The sequence below is a fragment of the Onychostoma macrolepis genome, chromosome 01 (assembly GCF_012432095.1).
Source record: "Onychostoma macrolepis isolate SWU-2019 chromosome 01, ASM1243209v1, whole genome shotgun sequence".
In the NCBI taxonomy this organism is placed as follows: Eukaryota; Metazoa; Chordata; class Actinopteri; order Cypriniformes; family Cyprinidae; genus Onychostoma; species Onychostoma macrolepis.
The window spans coordinates 14510736-14524348 of NC_081155.1; the positions used below are offsets into that span (position 1 = coordinate 14510736).

General features: G+C 37.1%; 2 protein-coding genes across 3 annotated transcripts; one reads left to right on the plus strand and one right to left on the minus strand.

Moving 5' to 3' along the window:
• Window positions 1-101: 101 nt before the first annotated feature.
• On the plus strand, window positions 102-1079 carry atp5md (ATP synthase membrane subunit k). Of its 2 annotated transcripts, none has more exons than XM_058792575.1 (4): window positions 102-203; window positions 598-700; window positions 791-886; window positions 969-1079. In XM_058792575.1, exons 2-3 carry the CDS (start codon window positions 614-616, stop codon window positions 878-880), a joined length of 177 nt encoding a protein of 58 aa, XP_058648558.1. In that variant the 5' UTR covers window positions 102-203; window positions 598-613; the 3' UTR covers window positions 881-886; window positions 969-1079. The 2 variants fall into 2 exon arrangements, with proteins under 2 accessions (XP_058648558.1, XP_058648559.1); XM_058792576.1 differs by lacking the exon at window positions 102-203 and adding an exon at window positions 226-362.
• A 37-nt stretch (window positions 1080-1116) lies between these two features.
• On the minus strand, window positions 1117-9334 carry taf5 (TAF5 RNA polymerase II, TATA box binding protein (TBP)-associated factor). Its single transcript, XM_058792574.1, has 11 exons — window positions 8913-9334; window positions 7333-7558; window positions 6267-6582; window positions 5427-5590; window positions 4685-4820; window positions 4491-4611; window positions 4268-4397; window positions 3912-4076; window positions 3306-3483; window positions 2626-2803; window positions 1117-1759 (listed from the first exon to the last, which is right to left on the minus strand). The coding sequence occupies exons 1-11, from the start codon at window positions 9304-9306 to the stop codon at window positions 1542-1544; spliced, it is 2226 nt and encodes a 741-aa protein (XP_058648557.1). The 5' UTR covers window positions 9307-9334; the 3' UTR covers window positions 1117-1541.
• Window positions 9335-13613: the final 4279 nt, after the last annotated feature.

Below are 13613 nucleotides of genomic sequence, written 5' to 3' on the forward strand. Positions count from 1 at the left end.
TATACCGCAAGGAAAAGAATCAACCAATAGAATGACGGGAAAATTAGATTGACGTCTCTGCGAGCCTATTGTTTTAGTGTAAAAAGTGATTGACGGGAGTGTAATCCAATGACTGCAGTTCATTCAGGCTATCACCGCGAAGGCGGGATTTCCTGAAATCATTCACTTTCCGGCCACTCCATTGAAGGGCACCAGTTTGCTTGGTAAGTCATGTTTCACATTTTAATAGAAAAGCTTTTTATTCAGCGTGTTTTATAAATCGATACTGTTTTTATATTGTTTGCAAAGCGAATATATGCTGCTCGGTGAAGCCCGCAGGGCACATTTACCATAAAGACGCTTGGTTTAGCAAACGCACTGAGGTGCTAATATCCAAATTATAATATTGAACATCTTTGAATTTTAAACATCATTGAAATTAGCTACAAAATCTCACTCTACAACTGTATTTCAGACAAAAAAACAGCCTGTCATTGTTCCAATAGGCAGCGTTGTCCTTTATGCATTTTGTGTGACCTTACGTATTTATGAAAAACGATGCGTAACTTTTTGAATGTAACGTTATTTAGTTTCATTTATGAATATGTCTATGAACAGATCTCGCGCAGAAATCATGGGAGGACACGACGCAGGAACTCACCACCAGTTCACTGGCATCGCCAAGTACTTCAATTCATACACAATCACAGGCAGGAGGAATGTAAGTTGAATTACACTCGAAAAATGCAAGTTATTCTGCTATTATTATGCAATTGAAGTAAACAGGACTGTGTTTTTCCCTTGACTTCAGTGTGTGTTGGCCACATACGCCAGTATTGCTGCCATTATCCTCTTCTTCAAATTGAAGCCCAAGAAGCAAAAGGCCGTGAAATCAAGTTAATTTATAGTAAGTACTGCCTAAATTTTGCTTTTCCGAAATGCATGTATATTTCCAAAGTTTCATTCCAACTTTTTTCCTCTCTTTTCAGGATGTTTTGTGATGCAGCTAGGGGTGCGGGAAGCTGGATGTCCTTGTTTTGACCTCATCACTTCAGTTTAACTATGTAAAGAATAAAAAAAGATCACTTGTACCGAACAAACATTGTGTAGAAAACTTTTATTTACAATTTTAGGCACTAGTATTAAAATTTGTACAGAAATTGAGAAAAGTGTTTGTAAGCAACACGTTTCAAAGATTAATAACCAGTTTCTGAATTGGAAAAGTTCATTTACAAAGACAAAAGGAGACCAGCCACATCACTGTGAGACACGGAGGGCCTTGAAAACAAGCATGGCAGTGATGCTATCGATGAGAAAAAGAAATGAGCTGCTTATGAGCACGAGGTGTAAAATCTGATCCAGGATCAGCATCTGAATGATGCAAGAGGTATCGGTGGCGGCTCCCAGGTAGCTCGTGTTTGATGGTTCATTATGATGTCTTTCACTTCGCTTGAACCTATTTCACATGTTAGGATGAGCAGTAATCTTTAAGCAATATGTACCGTTCACAAAAAACAAGCACAGCTACGTAAAGTCATTGTCCTCAGGAATACCCAGTCGCTTCACTGGGAGTTGTACGCGCCTGTGGCCAGTAGCAGGTTGCGTCTGGTGAAATGGAGGTGGGTGACAGGTGTGGATTTGCTGTGGTACGTCCCGAGCAGTAGCTCCTGGGAGTTATCCGGCAGATGAATGTGACCCGTTGCTGCGGTGAAGTCGTCTGTCTCCACTTCATCGAAAGCCTTCATGGAGTTCCATAGCCGAACGGTGTTATCCATAGATCCTGGAGCAAAACACATCAAATTTCAAGTTGAACTGAATGACTTGTTACTGCTATTTTTCTTAAACGAAGTTTATTGAACCTTCAGACAAAAACGGGGGAAAAACCTGCTGTATTCTGTGTTCGGTTACACTTTATTTGAATGTGTCCTTGTTACATTTAAGTACTGAGTAATATTAATTAACTACATTTACTTACTATATGGTTAGGATTAGGGTTTGGCTTAGGGTTACGTGCATGTAATTATGCATAACCTATTGTTATTATAATAGTAAGTATATGCAACATGTTTAACAATGACACTTAAAGTGTTGTATTTTTGTTAATATTTGATACAAAGGCTTTCATAGGTCATATATTACCATATAGAAGAATATGGAGCTCATACTTGAGGAAAAACTTTTTTCAGTAGCTCAAAATGAGCCAAAATATGCAATTAGCATATTTTGAAAGTTGAAATTCTGATATCCTGTAAATCAATGGGATTTTTACAACAAATAGTTTACATAAAATGTATAAAAATATCAGTTGTCACTCCATATCACTCAATAATATGTCTTAAAATGATATTTAAACGCTTCGTTTTATGATCAAAGCTAGTTTTTATTGAGAGGGTAATACAATACAATAGAGAGATGAACAAATAAATGTTCCTTAAAAGCCTGATGTATCATTTTTCATGCATTTTAACATTTTTTATTTTTAAAGAATGATGTATGGATTATCAAGTAAACCCCAGCAAAAAGACTCATACCACAACATAAAATGGGACGTATTTAGAATCATACTAAAATGCCTCTGACTTACTAAATAAAAACAAAACAAGACAAACTATCAGACAGAAGGCATTCAGTAGATTGTGTGCTGACCTGATGCGAGGATTTCTCCATCTCTGCTGAACTTGAGGGCATAAATTGTGTCTGTGTGACCCTTCAGCTCTCCGATCATCAGTCCATGTCCAATATCCCACAGTAAAACTCTCCCGTCTGTGGATCCAGACGCCAGGAACTTTCCATTGGGTGAGAATGCTAGACAATGGATGGGCCCCTGAAAAACAAACATGATCATTTTTTACTATTACTCACATGACTCTGTATATGGGAAAAAAATAAGGTTATAATAGGGCCATTGGGTAATAAATTACAAATAAGATGGACATTAAAAAGAAATAAAGTTGAGCAGGTTTGTTAGTGATGGGTTTGAAATGACATGACAAGGATAAGTGTTTTGAACAGCAGCTGAAATGAAATATATAAATTAGATGAAAAACGTAGAAAATTAGTAATACTCACTTGGCAACTAAACTACAATAAGTTTAAGCTGAAGTACTAAAATGACTAAAACAGAAATAAAAAATTATTAAAACTCAAAATCTAAATATTAATAAACATAATATATAATAGTAAGGCTACATAAATAACACTAAGAGGGAGAAAATGAATAAAGACAGACCGTCATGGATGCAATGCTAATTCAAATACAAATGAGATGAATGGGATTTCCTGTCAAGTTCTCATTTCATTCAGTCTCCTTTGGAAGCTTTCAATACCTTGTGACCTGCGAAAATGCGGACACAATTTCCATTCAGGACATCCCAGAGGCGTACAGTGCGGTCGGTCGAGCCTGTGGCCACATAGTTAGAGTTGGGGTGGAATCGCGTGCAGGTGACGTCAGCTAGATGCCCAGCAAATATCCGCAACGGCTGGTAATGATCTGTCGCCCAGAGGCTGGGAATCAAATAAAGTTATCCTATTTGATTAAGGTCTTGAAAACACCTGCAATTTCTTTTCATTCATAGATGGGTGTCTTCATAACCAGAAGACTATATGGAAACAGGCTATATGATAATTATATAATGCCACGCTATTTGAGTGGGGGAAAAAACATTTTACTTAAAGAAAAAAAAAAAACATATATATATGTGTGTGTGTGTGTGTATAAATATATACACATATATTATTTACATTATACATTTATACATATATTGTTATACATTATGGTAGGATGTGCCTATACAATACATATATTAGTATACGCTAATTTAAATAAACCCAAATTGTCATAACTGTAATAAAAGCAATTAAACAAAACATTTAAAAAAATTAAATGTTGATTTCATTAATAACAGCATTACAATAATGAGAATCTACTGTACCGTGCTACTCTGTCATGTCCACCAGACACAAAGTAATAACCAAAGGGTGAGAACTGAGTGTCCCACACTGGGTAGTTATGTCCTTTATACCCCACGAGACACGTAAACGTCTGCAAGCTCCACAGTCTGACTGTACCGTCCTCAGAACTAGACAACAGATAGTTCCTAAGAAACACAGAGATATTAAACCACACTGTCAGATCTGCTGCAGAACGCTTCAAACCTGCAGGAAGATAACGAATCATGCAAAACATGTTTAGTCCATAGCAAAGTAATTAATCGGTTGTTCTTACGCTTACACACCTTCACTGTTGTCTTGTTTTACTTAGAGATACTTTAGAGGACACGTCTGATACCTGTCTGGACTGAAGCTGACACCGTACACTGGCCCGCTGTGACCGCAGAGGATCTTGGACTCACTGGCCGTCTTCTCATCCATGATCCTCTCCAGAACGTCATCAGACTCTTTATCAATCAGATTCAGTTCTAGAGAATCGGACAGCACAATTGAAATCATATATTGCTTTTAAAACTTGAAATAAAGGTAAAATATCAAACAGTGATTATGGAGATACATACCTGCTGCAGATTTGACCTTGCGTAATTTCTTAGGTGTGACGCTCCATACGCGGACTGTAGAGTCTGCAAAGCCTCCCGCTAACAGACTGGAGTCATCAGTGAAGTCTACTGCCGTCAAACCCTGAGCGACAACACACACGATCAGCACGTGTGAAGTCAAGCAACACTAAACATCAACAAAAAACACTGCCAACCTGGTAGGAGTTGAGGAACGAATAGAAGCAAATGGAAGGCAGGTTCTCCGGGCCGAGCCGGATTCTTTTGGTGCTCTCCTTCATGTACATGATCTTGTCCAGTTTGTCCGAGTCCTTCAGCTCCGGCAGAGGGATCCTGTCAGACAGAGAACACCCCGAATAAGAATAACAGGTTATGAATCTATGCATCCAGTTTCATATCATTTCTAAGCATCATCTAAATTCTAATGGGAAAAAAAAACAAAAACATGTCCAATATATACACTACCTTTCAAAAGTTTGGGGTTGGTAAGATTTTATAATCAGTCTGTTTTTAAATGTGTTTAAAGTTACTGTTTTCTATTTAATATATTTTAAAATGAAATTTATTCCTGTGATATCAAAGCTGAATTTTCAGCATCATTACGCCAGTCTTCAGTGTCACATGATCCTTCAGAAATCATTCTAATGATTCTGATTTATTATCAATAAACATTTATTATTATTAATGCTGAAAACAGAAACCATGGTACATTTTTTGTGTGGTCTTTGATGAATCGAAAGATTAAAATAATTGATTCAAAATAGAAATAGTCTGTAACAACCAAAAAGTTTTCACTGTCACTTTTGATCAATTTAAGGTGTCCTTTATGAATAAAAACTTTCCAAAAAAAACAAAAACAAAATTGTACTCACCCCAAATTTCTGAAACGGTAATGAAATGGGTTTTTCATTGAAGCTGAATACTGAGCTTCTGTCATACCTGTTCTGTTGAGGAGCATTGGGGTCTTGTTTCTTACTCTTGGAGCCCATACTGTCCTTTTTTGTTTTCTTCTTCTTGGGCTTCCCTTCCTCATTCTCTGCTTCATCATCTTCATCATCTAACGGGACCTCAATCTCTGGCTCCTTTAGCAGCCCGTAGAATACCTGGTACCATTAGAAACAAAACATACATCATTAAAACACACAATCCTTTTCAAATAATTCAAGAGATTGCAATTATGAGACGATTTTTAAAAATCTCTTTCAATGCCTTTCCTCAGAATTTCCTCAAAGAACAAACTTTGTCATTATGATCCCATCGAGTAACTTAATGATATTACAAAACATCCCTAATACACTAGCTTTTTACATAAATTAATACATTTGTTTTGCATTAAATTAATTAAAAGACATTTATAATGTTACAAAATATTCCTACTTCAAATAAACATTGTTCTTTTGAACTTTCCGGAAAAGAAAATCACAGTTTCCACAAAAATATTAAGCAGCACAACTGTTTTCAACATTGAAGATAATTTAAATTGTTTCTTGCGCCGCAAATCAGCACATTAAAATGATTTCTTAAGAATCATGTGTTACACTAAAGACTGGAGTAATGTTGAAAATTCAGCTTTGCATCACATGAATAAATGGCATTTTAACATTTATTAAAATAGAAAACTTCTTTTAAATTGTAATGTTTTACTGTATTTTTTGATCAAATAAATGCAGTCTTGGTGAGCACAAGACAGTATTTTCAAAAACATAAAAAATAAAATAAAAACACTCACCAATCTCAAACTTCTGACCTGTATATTTTCCATATGTAAACACATCTAACCTTGGCTTTATTGACTTCTCGTTTGGCCTCTCCCGCAAAACTGCCGGACATGCTGTCGATCTGGTTCTGGCTGCGGGACATACCGTCGAAGATGTCGATGTACAAGTGCTCCTGAATGATGTTCCATATCTGGTTATTATGCCGTTCCTGCAGGTGTCTCTTGAGCAGCTGGTACGAGTCTCGGGAGATGCGCAGCACGAAGCGGCTGGTGCGGAAGTCCAGCAGCGCCTCGTTCCCCTTCAGGTGCTCTTTCTTAGTGAGGCCGCAGAGAATTCGCAGGTCATCATGATAGTAACACTCCTGATCGCCGCTGAACCTATCAGCACACAGGAAACGAACTGGTTAAAGGGATACTCCACCCCAAAATGAAAATTGTCATTAATCACTTTCCCCCATGTCGTTCCAAACCCGTAAAAGCTTCGTTCGTCTTCAGAACACAATTTAAGATATTTTAGATGAAAACCGGGAGGCTTGTGATTGTCCCATTGACTGCGTAGTAAATTGCACTGTCAAGGTCCATAAAAGTATGAAAGATGTCGTCAAAACAGTCCATCTGCCATCAGACATGCAATCTGAATTTTATGATGCGACGAGAACACTTTTTGTGCGCAAAAAAAAAAAGCAAAATATCGACTTTATTCAACTTTTTCTGCTCCTCCGTGACACTTCCTTTACGTACTGCGTCATCTGAGGCATGCTTGCGTCGTGCTCTGCTTGTGAACTCATGAACGTGCTTGCAGGAAGTGTCATGGAGAAGAAAAAGTTGAATAAAGTTGATATTTTGGGGCACAAAAAGTGTTCTAGTCGCATGTAATTTACTTGACAGTCAATGGGACAGTCACAAGCCTCCCGGTATTCATCTAAAATATCTTAATTTGTGTTCCGAAGACGAACAAAGCTTTTATGGGTTTGGAACGACATGGGGGTAAGTGATTAATGACAAAATTTTCATTTTGGGGTGGAATATCCCTTTAAGCCACTACCGAAGAGTCCAGTCTTTAGATTTACAGAATAAAAATGGGCATTATTATCAAATGACATTGATTAATTCAGATCTGATGCTTACTTCTCAAAGAAAGCCTTTGCTTCATTTTCATGGTTGTTGTAGACCAGCTCCAGGTACATGTGAACGAACAGAGGGTAGAAGAGCTGGGACAGCTCCGCTCGGTGACAGTCCAGCACGGACTCGATGAAGTTCTTCAGGTCGCTGTAGTACACCTGATACAGAGAGGGATCCCCCTGCTGGCTGTACGCTGACAGCACCACACTGACATCCGGCTGCCGCTGGTCATCTGCTCATATTGAAAAAGCAGGTAAATCACAGCAAAAGATGCTACACAGTACAAAGACATAAGATGTGTATATAGATATATATATATAGTCAGGGCTCTAAACTGCGACCGTTTTTTGAGAATGTGCGAGTAAAAATTTGATGTGGTCGCACTTGTGCGAGTGCATTGAAAAGTGAAAGCACACAAAAAGAAGAATTCCTGTTCACAAAATTTAAATCACAAATAATACTGATGAAAAAGAACGGGTTGAATGTTGAACACTTTCGTTACCATATAACTATAAACTATGATAAAAGTTCATCAGCGTGCACTGATTAATCAAATGTTGTAGCAAAATAAAAAATTGCGACCAAATCATGTGCTCGTGCGACCAACTGAGAAAGTTAGTCGCAAAAGTGCGCCCAGTGGGAAGAATGAGTCTACAGCCCTGATAGTAGGCTACTATAGTATCTATCTATCTATCTATATCTATATCTATATATATATATTATATATACACACACACACACATATATAATACTAAATATATACCCCTGTGTAAGTTTTAGTATTGTATTTTTACTGTACCTTATTAATATACAGAATAAATTTGAACATTTTTCATTTTAAATTTTTCATTTCAATTTTATTTCAAATGTTAATAATTGTGCAGTTTGGCAATTTTGGTTTGCTAGATCCATTTTTTAATTGATTCTGTTTTTGTCTATATATGGACCAGTAAGATTTTTAGTTGCTTTTAAAAAGTTTCTTATGCTCATGAAGGCTGCATTTGTTTATTATAATCGTTTTTATTTTTAATATATTTTAATGTGTAATTTATTCCTGTGATGCAAAGCTTAATTTTCAGCATCATTAAGCCAGTCTTCAGTGTCATATAATCCTTCAGAAATCACTCTAATATGCTGATTTATTATCATTATTGGAAACAGTTGTGCTGCTTAACTTTATTTCAAGACAAGTAATTCAAATGTTTTGTACAGTTTTAGTTAACTATAGCAATTCCGATTACATTGTGATGAATGTAGTACTATTTATAGTAATTACAGTAACATGGTTATATTCCAGTAATGTATATTTTTCTTAAAAAACAAACCCAGCATCTTAATGTAACCATAGCTAACAATAACAAAGTGGAATGATAGTAAAATATGTTGGAAACTCATTGTTCAAATGTTTATATGGAGGGCTACAACTGTTGCTGCAACTAAACTTTAGTAATGCATGACCCAAGAACGGCATACACCTGATTTTGTACCGTTTTAACCATTTAAAAGGTGAAATGCACCTTTACCTATTTATTAAAGGTACATTGCAAGGTAAATATCATCAAATAGAAGTTGTAGGCGACACTCACTCTTGACTGGCATGGGAGTCAGTGTGCTTTGGGGGGCGGCTGCTGATGCGATGGACACCCGGCTGAGCAGAGAGTTTGCATCCCCTCCGTCCCCCTCACTCTTCCCTCCTCCGCTGCCATCGAGAGTCTGTGAGTCCTCCTGTTCTTCTAAACCGGCTTCCCGCCGCAGGATCTCCACCGACTCCGTCAGTTTATTCCGCTTTAGAAACTGCAGAACTGCGATCAAAGTTTGCTGGTCCTCCTGCTTCGGGGCTCCGCCGGCGGTGAGGGGCGATGAGGACAGCGTCCCGCTCGCTGTGTTCCCCGAGAGGTTTGACGTCCCATCGCTGAGGATTTCTGGCTTTGTCTCTTTCTCCGCGTCCAGCTCCATCGGTCCATCTTGCACAGCCGCCATTTTTCCCTGGCGCTGGAAGCAATGGCGTCATGACGTACGCAGCGTAGTACGTCATGACGTACACAGTGCTTTTTTTTTTTTTTTTTGGTTCAGTAGCCTAGCTAGAGTACAGTGTGAAGAGAGAATCATATTAGTTTTAAGGGGAAACATTATTATAAATTATATATATTTTATAAAAATATATTTTATAAAAAAAAATATCAGTGGTGACATTCATAAAATTATAAATATCACCACTGTCAATTTCAAGTGGCAGTATTTGCCCACTGGAACTGATTTTATGAGACATTTATTTTTATTATTTTTGGAAGGGCTTTTTATTTAACAGTTTGAAACATATTGTCATCCCTGTACGCCAAATATTTTAACAGAATTTCAGTAAATTAATAGAAATACATTTAAATCTGAAAAATTATTGATATTAAATTTAATTCAAAAAGAGCTGTAAATAACGCACAAGTATCATATTGTATCATAATAAAGTAAACGGATAAAAACGGGTGGTTGAACAGTAGGCTATGAGTTTTGTATGAGAGATATCGAAATTATTGAAATACTTATTTTGCACAATATACAGTTTAAATATTTGTAAAACATACATTAAACATTACATGTATTTCAACCTTTTTTTTTTTTTTTTTTTGCAAAAAGTTGTAAGTAGATTTTGGAACAGACACAAGAAGGAACAACCATACAGACAAGTCTTTTTTTATTTTTTTATTTTTTTTTAAATAACAATAGAGGAATACAAAGTCATACAACAATACGAGTCTATGAAACAGTACAACCCAAAAATTTCACATTTTTCAAAGATTAACTATATATCTAATACATCAAGTATCCTCTTTAATAGTTGCGATGTCTTAACAGCTTTACGATTGTTCTGTATTAAAGTTAGGGAGTCATAAAAAACCTTTAAATCAATGGAAAACAGTCTGCCATTTGGTACAGTTAACATACATTTTGTTTTGTGTATGTGATATTTCCCCAATAAAACAACAATTTTAATTATATTGTCCATTTCCAATAGACCGGTATCACAGTCCAAAAACAAGACCATTATATCAGTAATAGTGACAAACTTGTAAAACAATTAAAAAAGAAACCAAGAAACTTGGGACCAAAATAGTTTGATATAATTACAATTGAAAAATAAATGAGAAATGGTTTCTGACTCTTCTTTACAAAAACAGCATAAGCAGAACCCCTCATTAAACTTACTGATAAAATCATTACATGGATAATATCTATGCATTGCTTTAAAATTAGTTTCTTTGACTTTATTAGGAATTACATATTTGTTCATATCTGACCACGGATTCTGAAATAAAAGCGAGGGATACTCCTGTTTCCATTTCACCATTGCCTTAGGAAGAATACTTTTTTATTTGGTTAAAATTTTCCTAATATAAAAGTTACTGATTTTTTTATCCCTGATAGAAAGGCCCCTAACATTAAGATCTGGAAGAGAACCAGTAACCGGATTATACATTTTTAATAAGGTGAATTTGTTTGATATATTCACTGGAAGATACATTTAATCCACAATTATTAATAAACTCAGTGTAATTATATAGATCACCTGAATGATTTAATAAATCTGTAACAAAAATTAGACCTTGGTTAAACCAATCACTCCAAAACATGGACCTGTTACCATACAGACAAGTCATAGACCCCTGACGGCTGAAGGTCTGGAATCCATGGCAGCTTTCATTGGCCAAGGCCCGCCCATGAGGCCGTTTGATCGACATGTCAAACAACCAATCACAGTTCGTTTCGTTTAGCGTCACGTTTCGGGGCGTAGAAATGTCGCCACAGACCGATGTGTAAAACTCTCGGATGTATTTTAAAGAATCTATGCCGCGAACGTAAAATATTTCACATACTTTTGAAAATCCAGCGTTTATTTGATCCTGATAAGTGCTCGTTGTCACAGTTGTAAACACGACGGCTTTCTTCTTTCGTGAGGGGTTTGGCATCACAGCATTTTTGTTTCCAGGCAAAACGTTAAAGAACGCGACACACATGTCTCCCGGAAATCCTGTATAATCTAACCAATCCGACGACGACTTCGAAACTCCTGAAGTGTTTCCAGATAAGTGTGCCATATGCATCAGACGTTCAGCCAACGGTCAGTGAGTGTGACGTCTGAGACTAAAGGTCATTGCACGCCGAGTCCGGAATTTTCGCACGTTAAAAAATAAATACAACCTCACGTTGTGTCAATCACGTTTACACACTGCCTCCGAAACTTTCGCCCGTAATGAAAAAATCGGATCAGGTTCGATTTTCTGCGTTTTCGCATCCGTACCATGCATTTTGATAGTAAAGGATGAGGAAAACGAAAAAATGCTCACGAACATTTCGGACTCAGTGTGCAATGACCTTAAAAGTGAAAAGACTTTTCTGTTTAATTATCACACTCAATCTTCATTGGCTTGCGGATTCTCCACCCATTTCCCTTGAGAAGGTGAAATGAGGTGCGCCTACGTCACGTCTACGCCTTCACGTTATTTACATTAAAAATTTTAAAAAGGAATAAATGTAAATTGTATTTTTTCCCAGTCAACAATTTGATCTCACAATGATGTCACCATGAGCTCACATGATACTCATGATGTGGTCACAATGTGTGGGTCACAGTGAGCTAAATGTGTAACCACACAGCACACTCACTGTGCGTTCATACTGTGGTCAATGTGAAGTCGCTGCACACACTCACTGTGCGTTCATACTGTGGTCTAAACCATTCAGGGCTTTATAAGTAATTAACAAGATTTTAAAATCTATCCGATGCTTGATAGGGAGCCAGTGCAGTGTTGACAGAACCAGGCTAATATGGTCATATTTCCTGGTTCTAGTAAGGACTCTAGCTGCTGCATTTTGGACTAACTGTAGTTTGTTGATCAAGCGTGCAGAACAACCACCCAATAAAGCATTACAATAGTCTAACCTTGAGGTCATAAACGCATGAATTAACATTTCTGCATTTGACGTTGAGAGCATTGGTCGCAATTTAGATATGCTTTTGAGATGAAAAAATGCAGTTTTACAGATGCTAGAAACATGGCTTTCAAATGACAGATTGCTATCGAACAGCACACCTAGGTTCCTGACTGATGAAGAAGAATTGACAGAGCAGCCGTCAAGTGTTAGATAATGTTCTAGGTTATTACATGTGGGGTTTTTAGGTCCGATAATTAACACCTTTTTTCAGAATTTAGCAGTAAAAAATTACTCGTCATCCAGTTTTTTATATTGACTATGCATTCCATTAGTTTCTCAATTTGGTGTGTTTCACCGGGCGAAGAAATATAGAGCTGAGTATCATCAGCATAACAGTGAAAGCTAACACCATGTCTCCTGATAATATCTCCCAAGGGTAACATATAGAGCGTGAAAAGTAACGGCCCTAGTACTGAGCCTTGAGGTACTCCATACTGCACTTGTGATCGATATGATACCTCTTCATTCACTGCTACGAACTGATGGCGGTCAGATAAGTACGATTTGAACCATGCTAAGGCACTTCCACTAATGCCAACAAAGTTTTCTAGTCTATTCAAAAGAATGTTGTGGTCGATAGTGTCGAACGCAGCGCTAAGATCCAGTAGAACTAATAAAGAGATACAACCACGATCAGATGATAGAAGCAGGTCATTTGTAACTCTAATGAGAGCAGTCTCAGTACTATGATACTATCTAAATCCTGACTGGAATTACTCACAGATATCATTTTTCTCTAGGAAGGAATATAATTGTGAGGATACTACCTTTTCTAGTATCTTTGACAGAAAAGGGAGATTTGAGATCGGTCTGTAATTAACTAGATCTTTGGGGTCAAGTTGTGGTTTTTTAATGAGAGGCTTAATAACAGCCAATTTGAAGGTTTTGGGGACATATCCTAATGACAATGATGAATTAATAATAGCCAAAAGAGGATCTATGATTTCTGGAAGCAGCTCTTTTAGTAGTTTAGATGGAATCGGGTCTAACATACATGTTGTTGGTTTAGATGATTTAACAAGTTTATACAATTCTTCCTCTCCCACAGTAGAGAATGGTCAATGTGAAGTCACTGCACACACTCACTGTGCAGTCATACTGTGGTCAATGTGAAGTCACTGCACACACTCACTGTGCGTTCATACTGTGGTCAATGTGAAGTCACTGCACACACTCACTGTGCAGTCATACTGTGGTCAATGTGAAGTCACTGCACACACTCACTATGCAGTCATACTGTGGTCAATGTGAAGTCGCTGCACACGCTCACTGTGCTGTCATACTGTGGTCAATGTGAA

What these genes read in the sequence shown, in the direction of transcription:
- atp5md (XM_058792575.1), top strand. Translation starts at nt 614, where the DNA reads ATGGGAGGACACGACGCAGGAACTCACCACCAGTTCACTGGCATCGCC. An exon ending in CAATCACAGGCAGGAGGAAT is followed by an intron (nt 701 to 790) that starts GTAAGTTGAATT and finishes CCTTGACTTCAG; the next exon opens with TGTGTGTTGGCCACATACGC.
- taf5 (XM_058792574.1), bottom strand. Translation starts at nt 9,306, where the DNA reads ATGGCGGCTGTGCAAGATGGACCGATGGAGCTGGACGCGGAGAAAGAG. An exon ending in GAGAAGTCAATAAAGCCAAG is followed by an intron (nt 5,591 to 6,266) that starts GTTAGATGTGTT and finishes TAATGGTACCAG; the next exon opens with GTATTCTACGGGCTGCTAAA. An exon ending in GTCAGCTTCAGTCCAGACAG is followed by an intron (nt 4,077 to 4,267) that starts GTATCAGACGTG and finishes TGTGTTTCTTAG; the next exon opens with GAACTATCTGTTGTCTAGTT.